General features: G+C 44.4%; 1 protein-coding gene across 1 annotated transcript in view; it reads left to right on the top strand.

The window, feature by feature from the left end:
* TTC6 (tetratricopeptide repeat domain 6) overlaps window positions 1-27,291 on the top strand; it is an 832,741-nt gene that overhangs the window by 762,948 nt on the left and 42,502 nt on the right. Inside the window, exon 31 of the mRNA XM_029598902.1 lies at window positions 25,079-25,304. Within this exon, the coding sequence (XP_029454762.1) occupies window positions 25,079-25,304 (226 nt within the window). The remainder of the gene's footprint in view (window positions 1-25,078; window positions 25,305-27,291) is intronic.

Raw genomic sequence — 27,291 nt, 5'->3', positions numbered from 1 at the left:
TTGGGGGTGCCAATGAGCCCCTTTGTGGTATTCAGGAGGGACACCAAGGGGTATCAAGCTGTGCCATTGAATATATAAAACTGTTGGTTGCCGTAGGCACTGATGTTCTCGGGGGTCAGGAGGCCCCCCCAAGCTGGCCAAAAGTTCCGGTTGTGTCCAACGAGGGTCCCGGAGCGAACGCGTGGGGAATCATGTGACGTCCGCGTCACTCCGACGTGACGCCAACGTCACGTGCGCCTCACAAAGGAATACAGAAATGGCGTCCTGACTCCCCGCTCGACCACCAGGGAGTTTTGGTAAGTCTTGGGGGGGGGATTAAGGAGGGTGAGGGGTTTAAATTTTTATTTAGGATCAACAATCGCGATTTCCAACGTATTCAACATAGCTATGTTGAATAAGTTGGAAATACGATCGTTTTTGCCTCATCACTTTTTTAAGTTAAAAAAAAAAATTACGTTGCGTTTTACATATGCGTTCAAAACGAATGCACACCCCTACTAGTTCCTTCCAAGCAGTTTATAAAGTAACAACTGGATACATTACATGAGGGTTGCCCCCTCCCCCTCCAGCCCTCCGGTACTCTTACAAGCAGTGCTATTACAGAGTAACATTTTACCCCCTCTGCTCAGCGCTATTACAAGACCCAACACAACAGGCCCCTTTAGAGCCCTCCTCCCGGGCTTCCCCTTTAGGATAAAGAGTATACTGCACTACACGTAGATTACTCAGTATCCATATATGAACTGGAGGACTCCTCTCCCCTTGAACCTACCTCCATCTCTTCTTCCCCTGACTCCGCAGAGCTGGGCTTTTGTGGCCAGTTCCACCAAGGGGGCACGCCCTCTTCCTCCACTTCCATGGACTCATCGGTGTCTACCTCATTAACCTCTATGCCTGCCACCTGTTCGCCTTCAGGCTCTCTTCCCAGATCTGGTGGTGTTTCAGGGAACCTGGGATTCGTAGAACTTCTCCTCTTCCCCTGCGCTCCCTGCTGTCTGGCTCTGGTATTCCTGTTGCTCTTATGGTAGCTTGTCAGCTCCTGCCTGCGGCCGGGCTGCGCTACATCACAATATGCTCCACTGTACTCTCTATTAGGGGTGTGCATTCGTTTTGACCGCATATGTAAAACGCAACTTATTTTTTTTTAACTTAAAAAAGTGATGAGGCGAAAACGATCGGATTTCCAACTTATTCAACATTTTCAGGAGGCCCCCCCAAGCTGGCCAAAAGTTCCGTTTGGGTCCAACGAGGGTCCCGGAGCGGACGCGCGGTGAATCACGTGACGTCCGCGTCACTCCGACGTGACGCCGACGTCACGTGCTCCTCGCAAAGGAATACAGGAATGGCGTCCTGACTCTCCGCTGGACCACCAGGGAGTTTTGGTAAGTCTTGGGGGGGGATTAAGGAGGGTGAGGGGTTTAAATTTTTATTTAGGGAATCGGTGCACGTATGGACATAGACTCAACTTATGGAATTCTACATATGTCCATATTGACCGAAATTGACCCCCCCCTTTCGACTTATGGACTTATGAACATAAACTTTTTGTCTGCACATCCCTACTCACTATCTCAGTTTCTCTCCACTACAGCACAGCTATTGAGGGATCAGTGTTCCAGTGCCCTGAGGGACTACAAGCCCAGCCAGGCTTCATCTCTACTCACTACTGCCACCTCTGGTGGTTTCTCAACTCTGTTTAATAAAAGATAATTCTGTGTCCTAAAGCTGAGCCTGACCTGTGGCCCCTCATGGGACTTCCCCCCATGGGCGTGGTCATCTGCCACAGTGTCCAAGGGTCCACCCAAAACCTTACAAACAATAACAGGCGGCCACCATCGTGCACCATGTATTTATTCGAGCGCCATGGGCACTCAATGCACCAGATGAATGGCATCAACCCAAGTGTCATCAAGTACCTTGGGCCTCGATGTGGTGGAGTGGAGGCACCAAACTCAAGCATTGTGGACCGGACCATGTTAGGGACCATGACTGCCATCGAGCGCCATGGTCACCCTCAATGCAATCTGAACCACCCTTGATGTAATTGAGATGCATGACTGCCCTTGATGCCATCAAGCTGCAGAGCCACCCTCGAGCCCATTTGAGTGCCATGGAGGCTATAGGGCATATTTGTCAGTGATGCCATTTGTGGCTGCTCTCAACGATTTTGAGCACAATTGCTGTCATTGGGTACCAATATGGTCATCAAGCACCTGGTTGCCCTTGAGGCCATAGATTTCCAGGGAGAGAGACCTCAAGCTCCATGAAAGCCTTAGGCCGACAGGGGCTTTGGGCCTGGGGTGGTCACGGCCCATTGATCACTGAGGTTGCCATCAAACCAAGGCACCCTGGAGCACCGAGGCCTCCAGGGTGCACTATGGTTGAGTGTCCTCGAGGCTTTTGAGCATTGGGGGTGCCAATGAGCCCCTTTGAGGTATTCAGGAGGGACACCAAGGGGTATCAAGCTGTGCCATTGAATATATAAAACTGTTGGTTGCCGTAGGCACTGATGTTTTCGGGTGCTTGGAACCGCCATATAGCCACAAGGGCACTGGGGTCATGGGGCATTGTAGACCCCACAGTGCTTCAAACACTATTGATGCTGCCAAATGCTGGAATTGCTGTCAAGGCTAGTGGCAGCCAAAGGCATTGGCATAGATACCATCAAGCCTGCAGCATCAACACCCTGAGTGCATAGCTCAGCCGAGGGGAACCATCAAGGACACCAGCTGTTATCGGGCCTTTGGACATGTCAGTGTCGTGAGGCACCCGTTGGTGCATCGGTGCTGCAGGACCTCTGCCTTCCAGCACCACAGACATCATCGGTACTGCTGGACTATCAACGCCTTCGGGCATTGGTCTCCATCAATGCCATCAACCCTCAGACATTTTCGGTTTGTGGTGTTTGCAGATCATCAGTGCCTGTAGGTGCCTGGTTCACCACTGATGGTGCTGACCCAGTATGGCAACTTCTTAAGTTCTTTTCTTCATCTCAATTGGAATTCATAAGAGCATATCTAAACATCAATCCAGCAAAGCATTTCTTCCTTTGCAGAGAATGAACAACTTGAATCATATAGTTCACAAGATGACCAACGAATTGACAGTCACAGCTAAAAATTTCATGAAAACGTTGGGTCATATGAAAGCCATGGTTTATGGATGGCTCCGTCATGGACTGCCACCAGTGTGTCTGATTTTTATTAAATTCACCTTGGCCACACCATGTTCTTGGAATAGATTTCCTGAGCTGATGTATCAATCTCTCTTTCTCTCACCTTGTTTAAATCCCACCTAAAATCTAACCTTTTTGAGGTTGCTTTTAAACCTTCAGCCACATTAGCTAATTGTAACAATTGTCTGTTGACCTGCACGTTTGTCTTGATTAGATTGTATGCTCTATTGAGCAGGGAATATCTCTCATGTTATTTATACAGCATTGTGTACATCGAGTAGCAGTATAGAAATGTTGGGCCCAATATTCAAAGCTGGCCTTGAAAGTAACGTAGCCAGTTAGAATTTATCCGGCTAGGTTATGATGTATATTCAGCGGCACGTGAAGCCACTGAATATATGCGTGTATGTGTGCACTTTGCCAGATAAATCTTCCCAGCTAAGCTTAGACCTGCTGTATGGGGTGTACCCTTATATGTCTAACTCCAAATATCAGTAGTTAGGTGTATAAGTTATACGTCTAACTCACTCTGCCACCGAACCGCTCAATGCACGCCCAATTTATTTTAGCCATATAAGGTACTTGTATGGCTAACCGGCAGCCGCAGAATGTACGAGCATATTCAGCTGCCTCTATTTAGCCACATACGTCCTGCTTCCAGGGACATGACTTCTTTCCTTATTATGCCACTCTGGCCCGAATTTGTGCTGACCCTCCCCCCCCCCCCCCCCCCCCCCGACTCTAAAGGCCCTTTCAATTTTACACATTTTCTATACAATTCCTACGCCATTTTTGCCAAATAAACTCAGGGTAAGGGCTCCAGGGTCACCATTTCCTATTTTCACTAGATTCACGTTAAGCATGCCCTTATGGCCAAAACTATCCACTATGCCCTTTTTTCAATATTCCCACATAATTAAACTTACAACAGTCACTTAAACATCCTACTTTGTTTCTGTTATTTAAACTTAATAGCCCATCTAACTAATACTATTTTACATGAGTCCATAAGAAGCGCTGAGTTCCAGTTCTCTTCCTCAAAGCACATTCTTTCTGGAACCCCTTCTGCCAGGACTCCCTGGTATTCTTTAGGTTACTTTTACTGCTTAGCAGGCCTTGGTTTTACACTGTCACAAGAATTTTTCTCTTATCTTTTTGCTTCATTACCAACAATTTTCTCCACCTGTTTCTCAGTCTTTATCATCTCCTCTTCAAACCTCTTTGTGCAGTCTTTATTAGGCCTTTTGGCAGCTCCTCTGTCAGGCCTCTGTGCAGTGCTCCCATGAGGCCTCTCTGCCTTCACTAGTGTTTCTGCTTCTGTTTTAACTTCACACTGAAGCAGTTCTTTTTCCTGGGTACCAGAACTAATCTGGTTAATGGGGTAAGGGAAGTCCAGTGTCTGTTCCAAATCTTGAGCTGGTTCTTACTGAACCAGCCAAGGTTGGATTGTTTGTACCTCCTTGCCTTGGGGTTGCGCCTCTTCAGGGCTGGTCTTACATTTATTCTCCTGGCTTCCACACTCTTCTCCTGCAACCAGTTGTGATTGTTTGTGCAGCTCTGGTTTTCCTTCCACAGCCTGCTCCAGTTCTGTGCGCACTGGTTCCTTTGGCTCTCTGCCTTCCTCCTTTGGTCCTGCCAGAGCTGGGGTTTGGCTTTCATTTGTAACTATGTCTGTATCCTTAAGGAAGAGCCTCCCAGTAGTGCTGGATCTGGTGCACCCCACGTCCTCCTCCTGTATACTCTGATCTCCACATTCCTCTGCTTCCACAGGTCCCAAGCCTTTCTCTGATTTCATTATCTCCTCCTGCCTCCCCTCATTCTCAGTGGTGTCCAGCTGCTTCTGTAACTGCAGTGATTGTTGTTCTTATAGCAGCGCTTGTAGCAATATGTCTGGCTCTGCATCAGGGGTCGAGACTGATGTTGCAATTCTCTCAAGGTCTGGCTCAGCCTTTGCTTCTTTTGTTAAAAGGTTTGCTGCTGAGCCTTAAAGCCCTGTTCCAGCTGCTTCTGCTGCTGCCATTGTTCCTTTAAGAAGGTTTGAAGCAAAGATTCTATACTAGTTCTCTTGTGCTCTGTTGAAAAAGCTGGTTGCTCCCTAGACTACACTGTCGTTCAAAACGAAATCCTGCTTGTCTAGCTCTGACTCACTTTTTTCCCCTTTCACAGATGAAGCTATTCTCCTTGGCCTGTTATTTTTTTTTAACTTTAATGGTTGTCTTTTTTCCGCAGCCAGACCCCTTTAGTACACTTTTCTTCATTACATGCTCCTGTGCCCTATGCAATATTTAGCCACAATCCTTCCTCTTCACAGACCTTCTACTCTATGCCAGGCTTTTGAGTTAAACCAGGTTTCCCAGAAAAAAAGTTCTCTCTCCTTTTTTTTTCTCTGGTATGAGTTTCTGCCTTTGCAAATACTTTCACCAACACTTCTTTCTCTTGACTGTGTGATAGCACAGGCGGTCTGTAACTCTCCAGAGGAAAGACACACAAGGGCTATGACTTTTCTTATATAAACTTTATTTTAAAAAGTGGCTTACGTTCATCCACATTCACACTCAGCATTTATTTCCAGTATTCAAATCTCAGCATTTATCTTTAGTAGTCACTTTCAGTATTCACAATCATTCTTTTCCTTCAGTATTCACCTTCTTACAGCAACTGCCTTCTTATGGAGAACCGGAGCCTGTCTGTTCCCAGCTAGCCCAAACTATTATTCCTGTTCTCCGGTGTTCCGCCACCTTAAAATCTATGTCTCTAGCTTTTAAGGTGGACCAGGTTAGATGCCTGGTCCAGCACTGGTTAAGGAAGGTTTCCACGGTCACAGTCAGTAATTTTGTTCTTCAGAATAGCTTCTACTAATCAACAGGTTAGCACTTTTCAGCTTGGAGAAGAGACGGCTGAGGGGTGATATGATAGAGGTGTTTAAAATCCTGAGAGATCTAGAACGGGTAGATGTGAATTGGTTTTTTACTCTTTCGGATAATAGAAAGACTAGGGGGCACTCCATGAAGTTAGCATGTGGCACATTTAAAACTAATCGGCGAAAGTTCTTTTTCACTCAACGCACAATTCAACTCTAGAATTTGTTGCCAGAAGATGTGGTTAGTGCAGTTAGTATAGCTGTGTTTAAAAAAGGATTGGATAAGTTCTTGGAGGAGAAGTCCATTACCTGCTATTAATTAAGTTGACTTAAATAATAACCACTGCTATTACTAGCAACGGTAACATGGAATAGACTTAGTTTTTGGGTACTTGCCAGGTTCTTATGGCCTGGATTGGCCACTGTTGGAAACAGGATGCTGGGCTTGATGGACCCTTGGTCTGACCCAGTATGGCATGTTCTTATGTTCTTATGTTCTTAACTTGCTCTCTCAGATGTTAAGCATTCCATACATGGCCAACAAGATTGTCAATTTGAATAAGTACAATCAAGTTGTCATATTTTACATCGATAAATGGGGGAACAGATTCCCTTTCTCTTTGTTTAGAAACCATCAATACTTGAAGATGGGGAATAGCACATGCATCCATTATTCAAGCTACATATTTACCAGGGAAAGACAGCGTAATAGAGGACAGACTGAACCAAGTCTTTGACCCTTATGAGGTGTCTCTGTACCAACAGATAGACGATACCTTTCTCTGATGTGGGACCTGAAGCATAGACTAGTTTGCTATCAATCTCACAAAAAAAAGTCCAAACATTTTCCTCCAGGAGGAATTCCTGACCCAGACTAGTGCAATATGTCTTCTCAATCAAGTGAGAAACAGGCCTCCTTTATGCCTACTCCCTGTTGACCCTCATAGCCAAGGCCTTGGTAAAGTTGAAAGCAGAACAGAGATCTATGATATTAATAGTTCCTTTCTGTCCCATCTTTTCAATTATTAATAAAGAAACCAATTCAACTGAAGCCTCTTCCAGTGCTCATGACACAGAATGATGGCACCTTGCTTCATCTGAATATGGGATGTGCACACTCAATTTTTGTTGTACAGTATTTGGTACATTCAGGCAATGTTTCTAAGCTGCTACATTTAGCAAGAAAACCTTCAACCAGATCTTTTATGCTTTCAAATGAAAGAGGCTCACCATGTGATACACAGACAAGAATGAAAATGTATTTTCTTGTCTTCCACCAAATTTACCAGACTACCTTCTCCACTTATCTGAATTTGGCCTGAAGACTTTTTAAGTCTGGGTTCATCTTGGCAGAATATATGTTTACCTTAGTTATGAGAAAATAAAAATAATATTTTCACATCTCTCAAACCTGTCAAGACAGGGCCTAGGCCTCTCTTCCACCCTTTAATATCACCATCCTCCCCACCCACCATCAGCAATCTTTGTGCTTCTGCAGCATCCCTACAGCAGCACTAGTAACAAGTATCAACTTGTCAGCTCTGTATTCCTTTCCTTCATGAGGACCCATGTTATGGATGTGAAAGCACTATAGATGCATGTCAAAGATCCCAGACAGGGCAAGCAGTCCAGTGCAGGAGGCTGCAGACCTGCAGATCATGCAAAACTCATGATGACTAGGAGGAGATATCTGCTCAATGCCAGTCATAAGAACATAAGATATGCCTTACTGCGTCAAAAGAAGGGTCCATGAAGCCCAGTATTCTGTCTCCAGCAGTGGTGAATCCAAATCACAAGTATTTGGCAAGTTCCCAAACATTAAATAAATCTCAGGCTACTAATGCCGGCAACAAGCAGTAGTTGTTCCCTATTGATTAACAGCAGTTTATGGACTTCTTCTCCAGGAACTTATCCAAACATTTTTTAAACCCAGCTATAATAGCTGCCTTAACCACATCCTCTGGCAACAAATTTGAGAGCTTAATTGTGCATTGAATAAAAAATAATTGTCTCCAATTTGTTTTAAATACACTACTTGCTAACTTCATGGAGTGCCTCCTAGTCGTATTATACGAAAGGGTAAATAACTATTTCACATTTTACCTGTTCAAGTCCTTTCATGATTTTAAGAACATAAGAATTGCCATACTGGGTCAGACCAAAGGTCCATCAAGCCCAGTATTCTGTTTCCAAGAGTGGCCAATCCAAGTCACAAGTACCTGGCAAGTACCCAAACATTAAATAATTCTCAAGTACTATTGCTTATTAATTAATAGGGATGTGAATCGTTTTTGAACGATTAAAATTATCGTCAGATAATTTTAAAATCGTCCAAAATCGTTAGAGTGCAGATACAATACAAATGCCCCCGATTTATCGTCAGGGGCATTTGTATTGTATCGTTAAATAGGGCGCGAGAAAACCGGCACACCAAAAAAACCCTAAAACCCACCCCAAACCTTTAAAAGAAATCCCCCACCCTCCCGAACCCCCCCAAAATGTTTTAAATTACCTGGGGTCCATTGGGGGTTCCCGACGCGATCTCCCTCTCTCTCTCTGGCCACGGCTGCATTGAGAAATGGCGCTGGTGGCCCTTTGCCCTTATCATGTGACAGGGCAAAGGTAGCGCCGGCGCCATTTTGTTTCCTGGCTCCCGACGTCACGCCTGCTGGAGATCGCCCCCGGACCCCCGCTGGACCCCCAGGGACTTTTGGCCAGCTTGGGGGGGGGCCTCCTGACCCCCACAAGACTTGCCAAAAGTCCAGCGGGGGTCCGGGAGCGACCTCCTGCACGCAGGCCGTATTGCCAATCTTCAAAATGGCGCCGGCGCTACCTTTGCCCTCACTATGTCATACGGGCGACCGTGTGAGTGTTTGCCTCTTCAGCCAATTTCTTTTCAAATTCTCTCTTAGCCTGCCTTACAATGTGTTATATTTAACATGCCAATGTTTATGCTTTATCCTATTTTCTTCTGATGGGTCCTTCTTCCAATGTATTTATTTATTTTATTTTATTTCTATACCGGATTCTAGTACAATCAAACCAGTTTCAGTGAAGATCTTTTGGATAAAATAGCCTTTTTCACCTCACTTTTTAGCCACGCTGGCAAACATTTGACCTTCCTTCCACCTTTCTTAATGCGAGGAATACATATGGACTGTGCTTCAAGGATGGTATTTTTTTAACAATGTCCACGCCTGTTGCACACTTTTTACCTTTGTAGCTGCACCTTTCAATTTTTTTCACTATTTTTCTCATTTTTCAAAGTTTCTCTTTTGAAAGTTTAGTGCTACAGCCATGGATTTACTTATTGTCCCTCTTCCAGTCTTTAATTCAATCACCATTACCTCTCTCACCAAATCTTGCACTCCACTTAGATGTAAAATTACTCCCTTTATCATATCCTTCCTCAGCCGTCTGTTCTCCAAGCTGAACAGCCCTAACCTCTTTAGGCTTTCCTCATAGAGGAGCCAATCCATGCCCTTTATCATTATGGTTCCCCTTCTCTGTACTTTCTCCAAATCAATGAGATGCAGCGACCAGAATTGTACACAGTATTCAAGGTGCGGTCTAACCATTGAACAATACATAGGCACAGAGTTAATAAAAGTTAACAAAAAGAGGACTGTCCAAGAAGAGCAGGGAAGTTTATAGGCTACAGTATATGAAAACTGCAGCACTTTGAATGAGCTACATAAGTTTGAGAGCAAAAGGAAAATGTTGTAATAGTAAAGCTTTGAGATGAGATCTAGCAATTGAGCAGTAAAGAAATGACAGGTACCTTAGAGATTTTAGAGAGCAAGTGTCAGTAGAATGTATAGAGTTAAAGTCAGTGGATACAAACTACCCACGGACTTTAGCCAGAATATTCAAAGCTGATTTATGTGGATAAGCCTGCTTTGAAAATTCCTGGGTTGTGCCAATTAGATGCATGAACATATGCACAGGACGTTATACCTGCTCCTGAGCATGTATATTTATGTGCATACTTTTGAAAATTGAAAGCATGTGCATAAATGCTTTTCCTGCCTCACCTTCTCCCCCTGGAATGTGTACCATGAATGTGGTGAAAAGTACATGCAAAATTGTGAAATCCCATTTGATTTCAGAAGGCAATTTGTACATAAAATCAGGGTTTATGCACATAAAAAGTATCCCTTTAAAGATTGAGATGACAACTTTCAAACAGGCACACATGTGTGTCGACACACGTCGACACACTTTATAAAAAAGTCTAGGCATGTGTGCGTATGAACCTAATTTTAAATTTGTGTGCATCTTGCAGAATAAGTTGCTTATGAATGCATAACTGCCTATATTTTAAAACAGATGTGTGTCTTGCCAAGGACCAGTTTCACCAAATCATCCACCAGTTCGCCCAATATTCTCTTAGGTCCTCTCAAAACCCCCTAGTTATACAGCCTGTACTCCCCCCATTTACTCCAGTTACCCCAGACCCTTCAAACCGTTCTCAAATGCCTGTTGTTTTTTTTAACTTATACTTCTTCTATAGCAGAAGTAAAGTTACATTACACTGGACCTGGGCATGCATCCAGGCATGGAGGTACTTGCGAGCACATCTTTTGGCTCCGTCCTGAACGCCCATACCACGTCCTTTTTTCTTCCAATGCGAGATGTGCACATATTGGCACTTGTGCACACATCTGCCCACTTTATAAAATAGGGTGGACATGCACAAGTGCTAAATCCATACCCATCTCCTGATTTTGGCGCTTGTCCAGCTTTCAAAATTCACCTCTAATATTGTAAGATTTCTAATATTGTAAGATTTCACAGTTAATGTTGTTTGAGAAGAGAGGGAAGGAACATAAAAACCAAGTTTACATGTGAAATTGTTGGATTGCAGAATTCTGAAGTCCTTTTAGAATTATGCTTCTGAGACTAAATATAATTGTGCTTATGAATGAAAATTCACTTTATGTGTGATTAAAGAAGGGACAGAACATTAAATTTGTTCCCTTCTAGTCCTTTTTTATGGTTTAATGCACCATTGTCTGCCCTCTATTAATTTTTTGGAACCTCTGGCAGTATGAATAGCTTGCAGGATTGAATTGAACCAATCAAATGACAAATGAGTCCTTTTGCTGATACCTTCCTCTCTTATCTTACAAGTACATCAGTTATGTTTAATCTATTTATGTCTACAATGTTAAAGCACCCTACAAATACATTTTAGAACTTCACTAAAAACAAATGTTGCTACAAGTGCAATGGTTCTTTCATTTTGTTTGAAAAATGTCTGTAATAATCATATTCTGAACTCCAGCCACAGCACATGTAATAAATGAAGCTGTTTCAATGTTGGCATGATTTGTAGGTTCCTTGTCTTGACCTTCCTTACTGCTGGTTGTTCTACTTTCTCAACTGTTCCTGCTTAGTGAATATAATCTGGCCTACCAAGCTGTCCAATAAAGTCAATTTTGGATTTGTCAAAATGTCTTTTAATTTCTGGAAGAATGTTGTGTTTTGTCTTATCTGGTGCACTGCGAGGCAAACATTTCTCTGGTGGGCTTCAAACTAGGATCTGGCTGATTGCATGTAGAGCCACAGAGTGACTTAAGCAGAGGCAGGGATCACACTCCCCACCAGCACTAGAGAAGGCCCTGTGAAATGATGTACTAGCGAGGTTCCCATTCCCCACCAGCACTAGAGAAGGCCCCCGCAGAGGTGCTGTGAAATGACATGCTGGTTTGGTTTCACCACTTTCCACCAGCAATAGGAAAACCCAGTGGGGCCACCAGAATTTCCCCTGCAGCCAGAGGCAGAAGAGAAGGCCCAGTGGTGCCACTGGGGGCTGAAGAGGAGGCTCTGCTGTGCAGTCAGCATTTCCCCTGAAGCCAGCGGCAGAAGAAGGGGCTCCACTGTGCCGCCGGCAGCCGATGAAGAGGTTCAGTGAGAGAGAGACTGGTGTTGGCTCGACCCCCATGCATAAGAGAAGAGGCTGCCGCTTTGGTGTGGGCCATACTGCCTAAGGGAGAAGGCTATTGCATTGGATTGGGCTGCGCAGCTGAAGAGACGATGAATGCTGCGGGCTGCTGCTTGCACTATGCACATTCCAGGGACAGAGTGAGAAGATGAGAGTGTGTGTGTGAGTGTGTGTATAATCAATAGCATGTATGAGAGCTTATGTGTGTGTTTGTGAGCAAGAGCATGTATGAGTGTGAGCAATAGTACATAGAGCTAGTGTGAATGTGAGTGTGAGAAATAGCATGTGTGAGAGCTTGAGTGTGAACATTATCATGTGTGAGAACTTGTATGTGTATGTGAGTGATGATGTATGGGCCCAAGGAGGCTGCTGCTGACTACACGTTCCAGGGAGAGAGAGCGTGTGTGTGTGTGAGAGAGAGCATGTGTGTGTGTGACAGAGCATTTGAGAGCTTGTGTATGTATGAGAGAAAGACAGCATGTATGTTTGTGTAGTAGTCTCCCCTCTCTGGTCTCCTGGGCAGGAGCGGTGCAATCCGGTATTGCCTTGGCCTTGAGCGCCTGTAATGCATATCCCGAAGAAACAACCTTTAACATCTTGTCCTCTTGTCTCCCAAAGTGGCGTTAGCCTCTCACTTCAAGGAAAAAAAAACTTCCAACAGTGTCAATGCCTGCTCTAAGCCTGAGCTCTGGCCTATTCTTTCCAAACTTAGGCGAGGACACTGTCCCAAAACTGCAGCAGGTAAGCTGCTGCCCATGCCATTTGGATGCCCCATTTTCAACCCCCAGTCACTGGGAAAAACCCCCCAGCAATCGTTCAGGGGGGTAACCAGGAAGCTGGGGCAAGCCCTGGTTCCCCCCTCACCATAGACTGAAATGGGAAAAAAAAACTGAGTAAACGTTGCAGCACCAATTGGCAAAACTTCAATGATTGCTTGTTACACTCCTACACTTACCTTCGTGGCACAGAGCCGTCGTCGACCTTCACGACAGGAGCCACAGATGTTAGCTTCCTGTGCGGCATGGAGCCGCCTTCACTGTGATCCTCTTGCAGCAGGGAGTGCCGCCGATGCCCTCTGCAGCCTCGCTGTCCGGAGGCCACAGTCCCTGGCCTCACTTGCGGCTAGGAGCCGCTCCCAGCTGTCCCTCGCGGCCTGGACGCTGCTGTTCTAACATCAGGCCTGATCGTGGCCTGCTCCGTTTCCTGCACTCACAGCGGCAGTATGGCCACTCTCCACGGTGCTGAACTTCCTGCTTCCTGTTTCCTCAGGCGCGGGCCGCGCCTCCTTCATAGATTTAAAGGGCCCATGGCCGGAAATGCCCTGGGCTCCTCCTGGACTCCTCCCTGGGCGTCTCCTGATCTTTAGCCCTATTTAAGGGCTCAGTTTCCAGTCCTTCGTTGCCTTCGCAAGGAATTAGTCTCTTCTATGGACTACTCGTCTTCACTCCTGCTGGTATTTCCTGTTCTTCATGGGATCCCTCATCGTTCTTCATGTTCCTGGCTCTTCTGGATTATCTCTCGTCTTGTCCTGATGTTTCGTGCTCTTCCTGATGTTCTTTCCTGATGCCTCGTCTCCGCTTCTGCTTCCTGGACCCTTGGTTCCTCATTGCTATCTCTTCTGGCGTGCCACATCATGTCTCGTCACCTCGTGACATGAGACTGTCTTCTCTTCTGCAGCGCAAGCCTCTGGAGGGTCATTCTCGCCTGAAGCCAAGTCTCGTCTTGGTCCCGTGTCTCATGCCTGAAGCCAAATCTCGCCTTGGTCCCCTGTCTCATGCCTGAAGCCAAGTTTTGTCTTGGTCCCTTACCCTGAATCTTGTCTCGGCCCTCGGATGTTCTTGTGGCTGCTCCATCCATGCCTAAGACTCTGATTGAACCTGCTCCATTCCAGCGTGGTCCATGTCCAGCCATGGGCGGCTGTGTAGGGCGTGTCTCGGTACAGGCTTCTACTGAATCTTTGCTATGTTCCAACTTCATCTTCCACGTATTCGTCTGGAGTCTACCTCGCACTCAAGCATGGTCCGTGACCAGTCCCGTGGGTCCACCCTGTGGTGGGCTGTGTAGGGTGTGCTGTGTTGTAGCCTCAATCCAGTACTAGACTTTGTTCCTGAACCTTGATCCTGAGTCTTCGTGCTCAAGCCTCTCGTCTGAGTCTTCACGTCCCAAGCTTCTTGTCTGTGTCTTCATGTCTCCAAGTTCTTTATCTTGAGTCTTCATGTTCCAGAGCCTTCATCTGCCCTCGTCTCCTGTCCGGCCTGCTGCCTTTGCCCTTCCCAGTGGCAGGTCTGAAAGGGCTTGGAGTAGTCAGAGGACCACTCAGAGACCAACCTTGCATGGTTGGTCTCACTCAGGTTGCGCAGGTTGGCAGGGGCCTGGCTTCCTGGTCTCAGCCCAGTCTCGGACATGTCTCACCAGCCTCGGTTCTGTCTTGGAGTCCTCTGGGGTTGTGCCGAGGTCCAAGGGCACACAATCTCCTTGGAAATGGGACCGCTCTCCTAGTGCTCCCTAACAGATTGCGAAGGCCTTTGAGCTTTCCCATGCTTAAGGTCTCCATCTTCCCACAACATTGCTACAGCTTTCAGTCCGAAAAAAAGAAAATCCCTGCTGGTAGCCAGTTCTCTGCTCACTTGCAGCAGTTGTAATTAGCAAACCCAGGTGAGTGCTGTCCCTTTCAGTCTCTATGGGTAAAACAGAGTCCAAACAAATGAAAAAAAAAACAAAACTCCATACAAAGGCTTTCTCACCAAGTTGTGAGATTGCCAGCAGTTTTTCTTTTTCTTTTTAACATCCCATCGTAATAATCACAGTAAACTTCTCCTTAGCAGCAAAATGTGTTTAGTCTCTTTAGCACACCCGTTCCCTCCTTCAGCAGTATAATGCTGCTGGGGATTTCAACCTCCCTCCTTTTCTGAAATCCATTTTGTATGCATTCTTCTGCTACTTGTTTTCTTTTCTTTTAACGTATGAAAGAGCTTTGAACTAATCCCCCAGCTGGGGCCTACCTCCTCTAAAAATATTATGAGGTATCCATGAGTACAGGGTTGTCTTGGGACTCCTCTCTTTCTTTAGTCTCCATAGGTTCTGGATCCAAAAGCTCTGCTGCCTCCCATCTCAAGAAGCGCTCTGCTTCCCGTGTTTGAGGAGAAGTCCCATGCCTTTCGTGCAGCATGTCTTTCCAATCTAGAGCTGCCTTGTACCTTCGTGCCAGCTCCCTAGGAATCCAGGGCCTTTGGCTTGATCCCTCCCACCTCCCTGCCCCCCTGCCTCAGTGCCGGGGAACCTGGGACTTGTAGTACTGAAGGGCTGTTCCTAATTCCTAGGTTTCCTCTGTCTCTGTCTAGCTCTTTGCCTTTGCCCCAGTAGTGGAGTAGGGGCAGCAGCACCTCCACCACAGTGTGAGTGATGCTGCTGAGGCCCAAGGAAGAAACTGCTGCTGCCTCTATGTTAGAGGGAGAGAGAGAGAACATCTGTTTGTTCATGTGTGTGTGTTTGTGTGTGTGTGTGTGTGTGTGTGTGTATGTGTGTGTGTGTGAAAGAGAGCATGTGCGAGTGAGCATGAGAGAACATATGGGAGAGAAAGAGAGAGAATGTGTATGAGTAGATGAGTGTATTAATGCATGTGAGGAGAAAGTCTACATGCCTCACTCCCACTCCCCCCATTATTATGCAAACAATCTCAGGATGACTGGAAATCAAACGTTCCCACGCATAGAGAGTAGGCAATTGTGTTTAATCCTTAATTATTTTCATTATTGTATGTTATTTGATTTGTTTGCTATTTTGAAATATTTTATTGGTGTTTGGGAAATTGTAATAATTTTTAATGAATTTTTAATTATTTGATTTTCTTATCAGCTGTTTTGAAATATTTGTTCTATAATTACAGTTTTACTATCATGATGCTTTATATTTCTTGATGTTTGATGTTTGATGTTTTATATGGCGTGGTGATGTTTCAGTTTTTCTATTGATGCACTGCATACAAATTATGACTTGTGGTTTTCAAATCAGTTTTGTCTGCATGTTTCTGTTAATATGTTATGATCTCGTTATTCTGTGTTTGGTGAAAGTTTGTTTCTATTCTGCATATGTGAATGAGGAGAGGTTTTCTGGTAGCATGTAGTTTCTGTGTAGGGATGTATAGAATTTTGATTTGTTCTGTTTTCCTATTAGGAGGCGTATTGGTATTTTAGGGCATGGAGTGTTACCTTTTCATAGGTAGGGTTGTTTCTGTTTGAGTGCTGGCAGTTAGTGCTGTTTTCGTATGGGAGGTTTACTATATTGTAATTCAGTTTACTTAAAGCTTGCTGAGGGCCGACATGCTTTACAATGTCCTTATACCACATGGCTGCAGGTGTCTTTTTTGCAGAGTTTTCTGGTTGGTACCACAACAGTGAATGTAAATAAATGTAAGTGATATTTTTACCTTAAAACACTGATTGTTCTTTATCATGTAAAATCAGTTACTATAAATACAATTTTTTTGATTATTTGTGGGAAAAGTGAGGCCAGGAGTGTGTGCAAGGCAGTAAAATTAGGCTATGACATCTAATACCTTTGTACCAGCTCTAGCTGCACTGACTCCACAAAAGAAAGCAGGATTCCATCTAGTGCTTTGCTACTTGGGCTTAGTGGATCTCCCCAGTCTCGGCTAGGGCTTAATATTCTCTTTTTATAAGCCCAGGGGACAGTATGGGTCACTTCTGGTCCCCGCTCCCCTGAAGTCGATAGGCAGAGCAGAGCCTGGGGAACCATCATAGCAGCAGGCTGCAAAGCCTGCAGTCAATGAGAATGCACTAGAGTAGTGGCAGGGTTGCGGAGAAGTGGCGGCAAGCTACAGGCACAGGAACGATGGGGGTAAACCAGAAAGATGGGGGTAAACCAGAAGGAAGTGCCTATGCAGTGTTGTGGAGGCTTCTGTCTAAGGTGAGCGTATTGAGTTCTAAGATAAGCAGCTGGCTGTGGAACCAGTGAGTCTCCTAGAGAATGGGATTGGGAAAGGGAGGGAGTTCCTGCAGAATGGGGAAGGGCTAATAGCAAGCAAGAACTTAACACCATGAAGCAGCAGTGCTGAGCTGGGGGTATTCACTGTGTGAGCACATAAGCAGCAGCACAACATTAGCTTGTCAGAGAAAGTGTTTGTGTGTCTGTGTTAAACAGCGAGAGAGAGACACACACACACCATACACACTTTGTCTGTGAGAGAGGGTGTGTGTGTGGGTATCTTTCTCTCTGACACATACATACACTCTCAGTGTGTGGGTGTGTCTTTGTGTCTGAGAAAGAGTATGTGTTTTAACATAAGAACATAAGACTTGCCATACTGGGTCAGACCAAAGGTCCTTCAAGCCCTGTATCCTGTTTTCATCAGTGGCCAATCCAGTGCACAAGTACCTGGCAGGATCCCAGGTATTTGTGTATGTGCCAATAAAGTTTCTGCAATCTAAAAGTCTGTTTGTGAGTATGTGTATATGTGACACTGGCTGGCAGTGTCATTACTTGCAACTGTTCAAGAGCCAGACTGGGAATCCAGGATATATTCTATAAGAGATATAAGCAGGTGTGTAGGGGGCCCAACCAATTTGCATGGATGCAACAGGGGCGGCAGCTCTGCTCACCCCTGGTCTAGAATGTGCTCAACTTCTTATTTAGTAAAGATGAAATTTATTTTGGAGATATTTTGGCTCAGTTCTGCTGGGTTCCAGGATTAACTTGGTGTGTTTTTGGGAGCTGTTGACACATGTACCGCAGGGAAAGTGCATGAGGGCATCAGATACCCCATGGGCTGGTTTTGTAAAAATTCTCTAGGCAGATATTTTCCTGCAATCCACCCCTGTTACTAACAACCATTAGTGGATTTTTGTTACCTTTTCAGATAAATGAAAAATAAGTTAATTGAGTATTCATGATATTATTTTATTTGCATATCTAAAAAACAAACAAAAAAAGGTGGATTTCATTTACATGAACCACGATTTCAGTTGAATAATCATGTTGATGTAATTGTGGACATTAGTCATTGAAAGTAATTAATGCACTGCATTAACGTGATTATGATGGTCATTCTAAATTTGTTTAAAATATTTTCATTTATATGTCTTTTCCTCGAAAATAGTCACAGCATTTAGAGTGAAATTCCAGTCAGGACTGGTGTTAGTTTTTTTGCTGCCCTACGTGAACAGTTACTGTAATCTCCCCCCCCCCCCCCCCCCCCCAGTTCATTCATTCTCTGTCCTGGGCCCACCAAAATAAAGCTCAGCTCTATTCAGTGATACAAACTTTAAAAACAGACACCCCCACCCTTCCCCCTGAACCCATGGCTGGTACAAGGGTATTACGTAGGTGCCCTAGGCGCAGGGCTGGAGGAACCACTAGGCAAGCTAGGCCTTTGCCTAGGGCGCCGAGACTTAGGGGGTGCCGCGGCAGGCAGCAGAATTTTGAAAGGGCAGAAAGTACCCTTTCAAAATTCTGCCAGCCCCCGACTTGCCCTGCCTCCCCCCAGTGCCATGCTCCCGACACCCCCCCCTCCCCCGGTGGTCCAGCGGAGGGCCCGGGAGCGATCTGCCGCTCCTGGGGCCTCGGCTGCCACTAAGCAAAATGGCGCCGGTGACCTTTAGCCCCTACCATGTGACAGGGGCCAACCAATGACACCGGTAGCCCCATCACATGGTAGGAACTGAAGGCCACCGGCGCCATTTTGCTTAGTGGCAGCCGAGGCCCCGAGAGCGACAGATCGCTCCCGGGCCCTCCGCTGGACCACCAGGGAGGCTTCGGGAGGGTGGCACTGGGGGGGAGGCAGGGCGAGTTGGGGGCTGGCTGCCTGCCGCGGCGTCCCCTAAGTCTCGGCGCCTGGTCTCCGGCTGTGCCGATTTTCCTTTCTTCGGCCACGTGATCAGCTAGACTGGCTGCACCGATCTTCTTTCTGTGAGTGTGTATGTGATGTATATGTGAGAAAGGAATGGAGCTTTTGTGGGTGTATGTAAGTGATGTATATGTGGAAAAGGAATGGAGCTTTTGTGTGTGTGTGTGTAAGTGATGTGTATGTGAGAAAGGAATGGTGCTTCTGTGTGTGTGTGTGTATGTGAGAAAGGAATGGTGCTCCTGTGTATGTGTATGCGGTATGTATGTGAGAAAGGAATCTGCCAGTTTAAAAAAATGAAATGTGATAGTACATATACCTCAACTATTGTGCTGGTAGTGCAACTTTAGAAAAGTTGGATGAAAGATGAAATTTCTGAATTTTAAGCATCCCTCTTCTGGAAAATAAAATTTAACAAAGTGGGTAGAGACAAATACTAAAGCAAAAAAAAAAAAATTAAAGTATTTAAAATGTTCATCTCAGCAAAATCACAAATTTAAGATACTGATGCCAGGAGGGGTTTGTTTTTGTGTTTTTTTTTTAAAGCATAATTTAAGCATGAAGACTAGAATAGTTCCAATCTGAAACGGTTTTGGTTTTTTTTTAAGCCTTTAGAAAATGTATATTTTTAAATGACTAAGACTGGAATCTTCCCATTTAAAAGGGAAGCTGACTAAGGATGTCTTTCTGTTCCATATCTCCCACATGAATAATCATACGACTGATAGTTTGAAGAAAGACACTTGCTTTATTGCCTGAAAGCGTAAAACAAGAGAAACTGTATGGTGTGGGTGGCTGTCCCTTGGGAGGACAGAACCTGAAGGAAGGGTGTCATTTCGCCTTCTGATAGGAATGTGGTTTTCTTATATAACAGTTGGGAGTATTACTTTTACTTTTAGTAAAAGTGAAAAATGCTGCAAGTCTGAAAGCATGGTGCTTCTGTGAGAGTATAATGTGTATGTGAGTCAGGGAGGGTTCTTCTGTATGTGTGTGGTGTATATGTGAGACAGGGAGGGTGCTTCTGTATGTATGTGGTGTATATGTGAGTCAGGGAGGGTTCTTGTGTGTGTCAATGTGTGTGTGCGAGAGAGATGGAGCATGTTTTTGGCTGGCTTGTGGCTGTGAGAGAGGACATGTATGTAATTGAGCCTGTTTGTAAGTGAGATAGAACCTGTGTGTGATTGAGAGCTTGTGTGTAGGTGAAATAGAGAGAGCATGTGTGTGATTGAAAACCTGTGTTTAAGTAAGAGAGAGCGAGAGCTTTGTGTGATTGAGAGAGACTGGCGAGAGAGGTGACATGTGTATATGCGAGAGAGACTGATCAGGGAGATGACTGGTATGTGTGTGTGTGTGTGTGTGTGTGTGAGAGAGAGAGAGAGAAAGAGACTGGTTGGGGAGATGATTGGTGTGTGAGAGACAGAAACTGGTCCTGAGGGTGTGACTGGTGTGTGTGTGTGTGTTTTTGAGAGAGAGAGAGAAGAGACGGTTTGTGGTTCCTAAGGAAGAGGACTGTGAGGATAGCTTCAGCAGCTACTGCTGCTTCTGGTGTGGCCTGCAAGGGAAAGGAGTAGGAGAACTGCTGGAGAGGGTAAGTAAAGGTAGCTTTTTAAGTTCATTTTTCTTGATTGACTACCATTTTAATTATTGGGTAGTATGTGATGTGTCTGCTGTTTGAAATATTTTATTGGTGTTTGGTAAAGCTTTCAAAATTTGCATGAGTCTTTAATTATTGGATATTCTATTCATCAGCTGTTTTGAAATTATTTTATTTGTATGATTTTATAATTATGATTAATGATTTATATATCTTGATTTTATTGATTTGTTTCTCAAGGAATGGTGAAATTTTTGTTTTTCCATTGTTACTCTGTATAGAGTCTGGCGTGATGCATTTTACAGTTCAGTTTTTGTCTGCACATTTCTATTTATACTTTATGTGGCTTTATTCTGTATTTGATGAGGGTCTGTCTCTGCTCTGTGTGTGTAACCATGATGAGAGATTCTGCTAGCATATAGTGTCTGTATAGGGATCTATAGCAATCGGGTTTGTTTTGTTTCCTCAGTAGGTGGTGTATTGGTATTCTAGGACCCAGTGTAATATTTACCCTTGCTTTTTCACAGGTAGGGTTATTGTTGTTTGAGTCCTTGGTGTTATTTCTGTTATGTTATGATGGGATTGCAGTATAGATTTTGAGTGTCTTTTTTGCAGGGTTTTGTGTTAGTTCACAATGTGCCTGGCAGTGGAAGGTGTTTGTGCTATTGTTACTGTGAGGTGACACCAGAATTTGAAAATATCTTTTAGTATGATGAGCTGTAAGGGAAATATCCAAGCTCCATTGTTTGGGGGAATTTCAGTGGATGCCCAGAGTTGCAGAACTGGAGGTGCTGGATTTGTATTGACATTCTGTCCCTTCCTATATTTTCCAGACTTCACTCTCATAGCCATATAGAATTAGTTGAATGAGGCTATCAAATAATTTTATAGTGTGAAATTGGCCAGCTTTTTAAAATTATGCAGAAGACCCTATGGACTTTTTTATTAACACTTTTTTTTTTATAACCAATTTTAAAGCAGGATCCATGCTATAGAGATGGTGTGATGAAGAAATGTCATTTTGGCTCCCCCCCCCCCCCCCCAACAATTCTTCTGTCTAGAGACGCCACTGATTTTCTATGACCTTAAGCATTAATACAAGAAGGATTAAGGGGGGATGCTGGAGAGGCACACAAATGCATTGGCCCCCAGGCGCCGGAGACCCTTGGTGCGCCACTGGGTGCGAGCCATATGGGGCCGCAAGCGGTGGCAAAGAGGAGTGGAGATTTGGCGGGCCATGAGCAGTGCCCAACCTTCTCGTGACCCAGAAAACCACACAGTCGGCGGGTGTGATCGAGAATGAGGTAGGAGTCAGGGCCGAGACCGGGGGGTGGCGGCGCGACCCCGGGGGGGGGGGCGCAAGGGAGAAGGCTCGCCTAGGGCACCAAATCCCCTTGCACTGGCCCTGCCTAGGCGAACCTTATAGCCTTGCATAATGCCCCCCTCCCCATTCTACAAACACAGTTAAGAATTATGAATTTATATTTTACGTGAAAAATATCAAAGTATAGCATTCCGAGGTAAAAATTTCACTTACATTATATTTACATGCACTACTGTGATGCCAACCAGAAATCAGAAAAGACACTTGGAACCCATATGATATTAGGCCTATTGTGATGTGTGTTGGGTGTGGGCTTGACCCTCTGTGAAAACCTGAATACATTAATACACTTCCTATTAGGAAAATGCCTCACCTCAGTCACCCATGTAGAACATAAACATACCCTCACCAAATACAGAATAGAGCCATCACAAAGCAGAAATACAAATGTGCAGACAAAAAACTGAACTGGAAACCGCAAGAAGCCAGACTCTATGCAGTGCAACAATGAAAAACAGAACCATCACCATTCTTCAAACATCAAACAATAAAATCAAGAAATAAAATAAATGCATAATCATAATACTAAAAACATACTAATAATATTTAAAAAAAGCTGATGAATAAAAGATCAAATAATTAAAAACTCATATACAAGTTTTTTTAAATGTTCCAAACACCAATAAATATTTCAAAACAGCAGACACAGCAAATAACACCTGAAAAATAAAACTAAAAGGATTTTAAAAATTCACGCTCTCCATACCTAGGAACTTTTGATTTCCAGTCACCCTGGGATTGTCAAGGAGTAGTGGCAGTGGGTTGCACAAACTTTCTCTTCTCTTTCTTCTATACACACACAAGCTCATACATACATATGCTCCCTCTCAGACAAACCCGCAGGCATCTCCAGCTCTTCTTTGGTTGGGATCTACCAGCAGCCCCAGGCCCTCATCTTCATTTCAGATGATGCCAGGTTGGACTCCATTTGCAGCTCCCATTTTCTCTCTTTCTCTCTGACACACACACACACACACACACACACACCCATCCCAGGCAGTCTCCCATTCACACATCCACTCATTCCAGGCAGCTTCCCATTCACACACACACACTCAACACTGGCAGCTTCCCATTCACTCACACACACATGCAGATCAGACAGTCAGGGTCCATGGATCATTCTTCCTCTGCTGCTGCTGGTGTCAGCCTATTCCTTTTTTGTTGGGGAGAGCAGCCGTTCTGCAGCTCCTCTTCATGTGCTGGCCCTGAGGTAATTCAACACTCACGTATTCTCATCTCGGGAGTGTTGAATACCGTGGGGCCAGCACCTGAAGAGGAGCTGCTCAATGGGCTTCCTCTTCTGCTGTGGCCTCCTGCTTGTTCTGCCACCAGTGGGATTGTGTCCACCAGCGGTACCACAGACCTCTCCCTCTCCTGATACCGTCCCACTGGTTGTCCCACCCAGTGCAATTGCATGGTTTGCACACCCAGTGGCGCTGGGCCTGATTCCAGTTGTTTGGTAACTTATATTACCTGGCAATGCCCAGGGCTTACTGGTAACTGAAAATGACTCTCGGTTACACAAAAAATGTTGCACTCATCTAAAGTCTGATTCTTTGTACACTGTAGTTCTTTATATTGTTCTTTTTTTTTTCAGAAATCTCTCATCCTGCCTTGAACAGAAAAGTTTCTTTTATTTTCCCATCCTAGTCCCTTCTCCTAACTTCTACGAGCAACACTGACAAGTTGGTGTTTCCTAAATTGGCAAGAAACCCTGTTGCGGGGTAGATTATTGGGATTGCAGTAGGGTACCCCCTCTTTATGTAGGCCTCTTGAGAAAGTCAACAGGCTTCCCTGGTGCTTTCATCCAGTATTGCCCCAGACAAAAATCTATCCCATTGTATACTGCACAGCAGCAGGAAGAATCTGAGAGTCTCAGTCTTGCATAAGCACTTGCCTCACGATAGTTTAAACTATTATGGTGTTTCATTCTTTTGGTGTGGGATATATCCACTAGGGATGTGAATTGTTTTTTGACAATTTAAAATATCGTCCGATATTTTTTAAATCGTCAAAAATCATTAAAGAGTGCGATACAATAGAAATTCCCCCGATTTATCGTGAAAAATCGTTAATTGGGTTTGTGTCCACTAACGGGAGTTATTTGGGGGGAGGGCGGGAAAACCGGCACACCAAAACAACCCCTAAACCCACCCCGACCCTTTAAAATAATCCCTTACCTTCCCCCACCCTCCCAAACCCCCCCAAAATGTTTTAAAATCACCTGGTGGTACAGTGGAAGCCCTGGGACCGATCGCCTGCTCTCGGGCCGTCGGCTGCCACTAATAAAAATGGTGCCGATGGCCCGATAAAAAAAAACCCACCCTGACCCTTTAAAACTGACCCCTTAGCCTCCCCCACCCTCCCGACCCCCCCCCCCCAAATGTTTTAAAATTACCTGGTGGTCCAGTGGGGGCGCCGGGAGTGATCTCCCACTCTCGGGCCATCGGCTGCCACTAATAAAAATGGCGCCGATGGCCCTTTGCCCTTACCATGTGACAGGGTATCCATGCCATTGGCCGGCCCCTGTCACATGGTAGGAGCACTAGATGGCCGGCACCATTTTTAAAGATGGCGCTGGCCATGCCCACGCCATTTTTAAAGATGGCGCCGGCCACCCAGTGCTCCTACCATGTGACAGGGGCCAGCCAATGGCATGGATACCCTGACACATGGTAAGGGCAAAGGGCCATCGGCGCCATTTTTATTAGTGGCAGCCGATGGCCCGAGAGTGGGAGATCACTCCCGGCGCCCCCAGTGGACCACCAGGTAATTTAAAAATGTTTTTGGGGGGGTCGGGAGGGTGGGGGAGGCTAAGGGGTCAGTTTTTAAGGGTCAGGGTGGGTTTTTTGTTTATCGGATCGGGCGCAGCCAATAAACAAAAAACCAATCGGGCCAGACGATAAAAATTATAAGATTTGAATCGGAACCGGAACCGAACCGATTCTGGTTCCGATTCACATCTCTAATATCCACCTTGTCATACAATGCCCAATTTCTTAACTGAATGTTGTGATATTTGTTTCTCATTAACTTGTGGTACAGGGTTAATAACATGTGCCCTTGCTATATTTTCTGGACTAAAGAGAGATTAAAAAAAGAAAAAAATTGATGGAGCCCATAATTGTGTTCTTTATAAAGTAACTTTCTTAATACACAGGCTGTGGATTAGCAAAGTTCACTGCAAGTTGAAAATAGGGAAAAAAAATCTTCTTGAACATTCTATCTAACTTGCCTTATTATATATATTTTACAGGCAAGAGACTACTATTCTAAGGCATTAAATCTTGACCCAAGAAATGAATCCACACTCTTGAATCGAGCGATTACTAATACTTTATTACAAAATGTCCAGGAAGCACTCAAAGATTTTGAGAAGGCGATTTCTATCTCTCCATTTTCTGCAATTATATACTTCAACAAGGCAAATCTGCACAGCATGTTACATCAGTATAAGCAGGCTGAGAAGGACTTTTCTAAAGGTATGAAATGTTTGTCCTAGTATGTGGAATAAATGCAGCATTTGTTTAATTTCAACTTTAATAAATATAATTTATATCAGGAAAATTTCTGCACTTACAGGTGAATTTTCAAAAGAGTTACACATGTAAATGTAACATACTATCATAGCAATTTTCAAAAGCCATTTATCTACATTAAATGCACTTAATGCATGTAATACCTACTGTCAATTCAATGACATATTGTAGCAATTTTCAAAAGCTTACTTACATAGGTAAAGTGCATTTACACATGTAAAATCCATTTTTAAGCATGTAAATGCTTTTGAAAATCAGGCTTATACTTTTCAAAATCAAAAAGGATGCGTGTATGCAAGTTCTACCCTGGCTCTGTCCCTCAGAATACTTCTCTCTGATGCACTTGAAATTATATGCATCTCAGTCGGGAAATTTTCCTAATGGTCATTTCTGTGGGTAAAGCACTATTTTACCCACAGAAGTCAATTTGAAAATTACTCTAAAAATGAACCAACAAATTGAAAGTATAGATTTGTGTAGGTGAATGGTAATGAAAACAATTTTCAAAGCCATTAACCTAGGTAAATAGGTCTGGTTAAAAGTTGAGCTCACACTAAAAGCATATCTATTTTTAGATGAGGTGTTGATGAGAGGGAAGGACTGCTTAGAAAGGAGAAAGGAAAAACAGTGCATATTCATTTGATTTTCAAACATGTTCATGCTATTTCGCCCGAATCAATTGCCCGGAGAAACAGCAGCTGCAAAGTATGTGTACTGTTTGTATGTGTATAGTTTAAGATAGCTAAGAACATAAGAAATTGCCATGTTGGGTCAGACCAAGGATCCATCAAGCCCAGCATCCTAGTTTTCAGATTGAAATTTGGCTGGCAAGTATATTCATACAAAAGTCTATGCGTATCTATGTGAATTCTGCAACTAGGCAGGTTACTCAAAATTATCCCCAGCATGTTGTAATGCTCAGTATGGAACAAGTATTATAGAGCCGTATTTTTGAAAGAGTTGTAATTCTTTCTATTCTACGCCTATAGGAAATCTTTGGAAATATGATCCATAATCTTTTTTTGCTACTAGCCAAAGCCAATATGAAATCAATTTTGATGCCAAATGGTATTGCATAGTTGTCATTCTCCACTTAGAAATAAACATGCTTTGAGGCAACTGTGTTTCGTTACTTATTTAAATAATATTCTCCCTGCTTTTCCTACCCTCCTACCATCCAACCTCTCATCCCTCCCACTCTTTCCCTTTCCTCATCCTACCAATTACTCATCTTTTGTCTTTTCTCCTGCTTCTTTCACCCTCACCATTCAACCTCCTATTAGGGATGCGTATATGGGTATGGATTCATCCGATTCGGTATTCATATTCGTCGGCGGGCAAATTCATTGCATTCGTCCAATGGCGTCCCCGATACATTGATAAGTGCATTCGTTTTCCGGTTCCCATTAAAGTCGATGGGGGAAGTATTTGCAGCCTATTTTTGGCTGCAGAATTGGGGTTTTCTTATCAATTTTGATGAAACTTCTGGGGAGCAATCATCAGAACAACAAAACAGCTCCAAGGTACTTAGACTGTGGCAAAGTGGCACCAAAGTGGCATGAATAGCCTAAGGCACTTTAAAGGGGGAAAGGGGTACCAGAAGTGGCAAGAGTGCTTTAACAGAGGCACAAAGCATAATAGCGAGAGTGTCAAAAACACACCACAGCTTCAAAAGAGAGCACCGATAACAGATGCATGAACCCTCGAAGGCAGCATGACAGGCAAAGCGTCAAGACAAGATAGCAAGCAGAAAGACTAGCACCAACACACTGAGCAACTATGATAGTGGCCAGAACACCGCAAGGAGTTGAGTGAGTCATCTGGTGCATGGCAGCAAGGCACAGAGGCAGAGAGTAGATACAGGCTGGCTACACCCGGGGAGAGTTCCCTTTCCTTTCTACAGGAAAGGGCTCTCTAGAATGGGTTCGCC

This window comes from Rhinatrema bivittatum, chromosome 4 (genome assembly GCF_901001135.1).
Source record: "Rhinatrema bivittatum chromosome 4, aRhiBiv1.1, whole genome shotgun sequence".
Taxonomy (NCBI): Eukaryota; Metazoa; Chordata; class Amphibia; order Gymnophiona; family Rhinatrematidae; genus Rhinatrema; species Rhinatrema bivittatum.
Note: the sequence above shows the minus strand (reverse complement) of the source record. Positions and strands in the feature narration are given on the sequence as shown.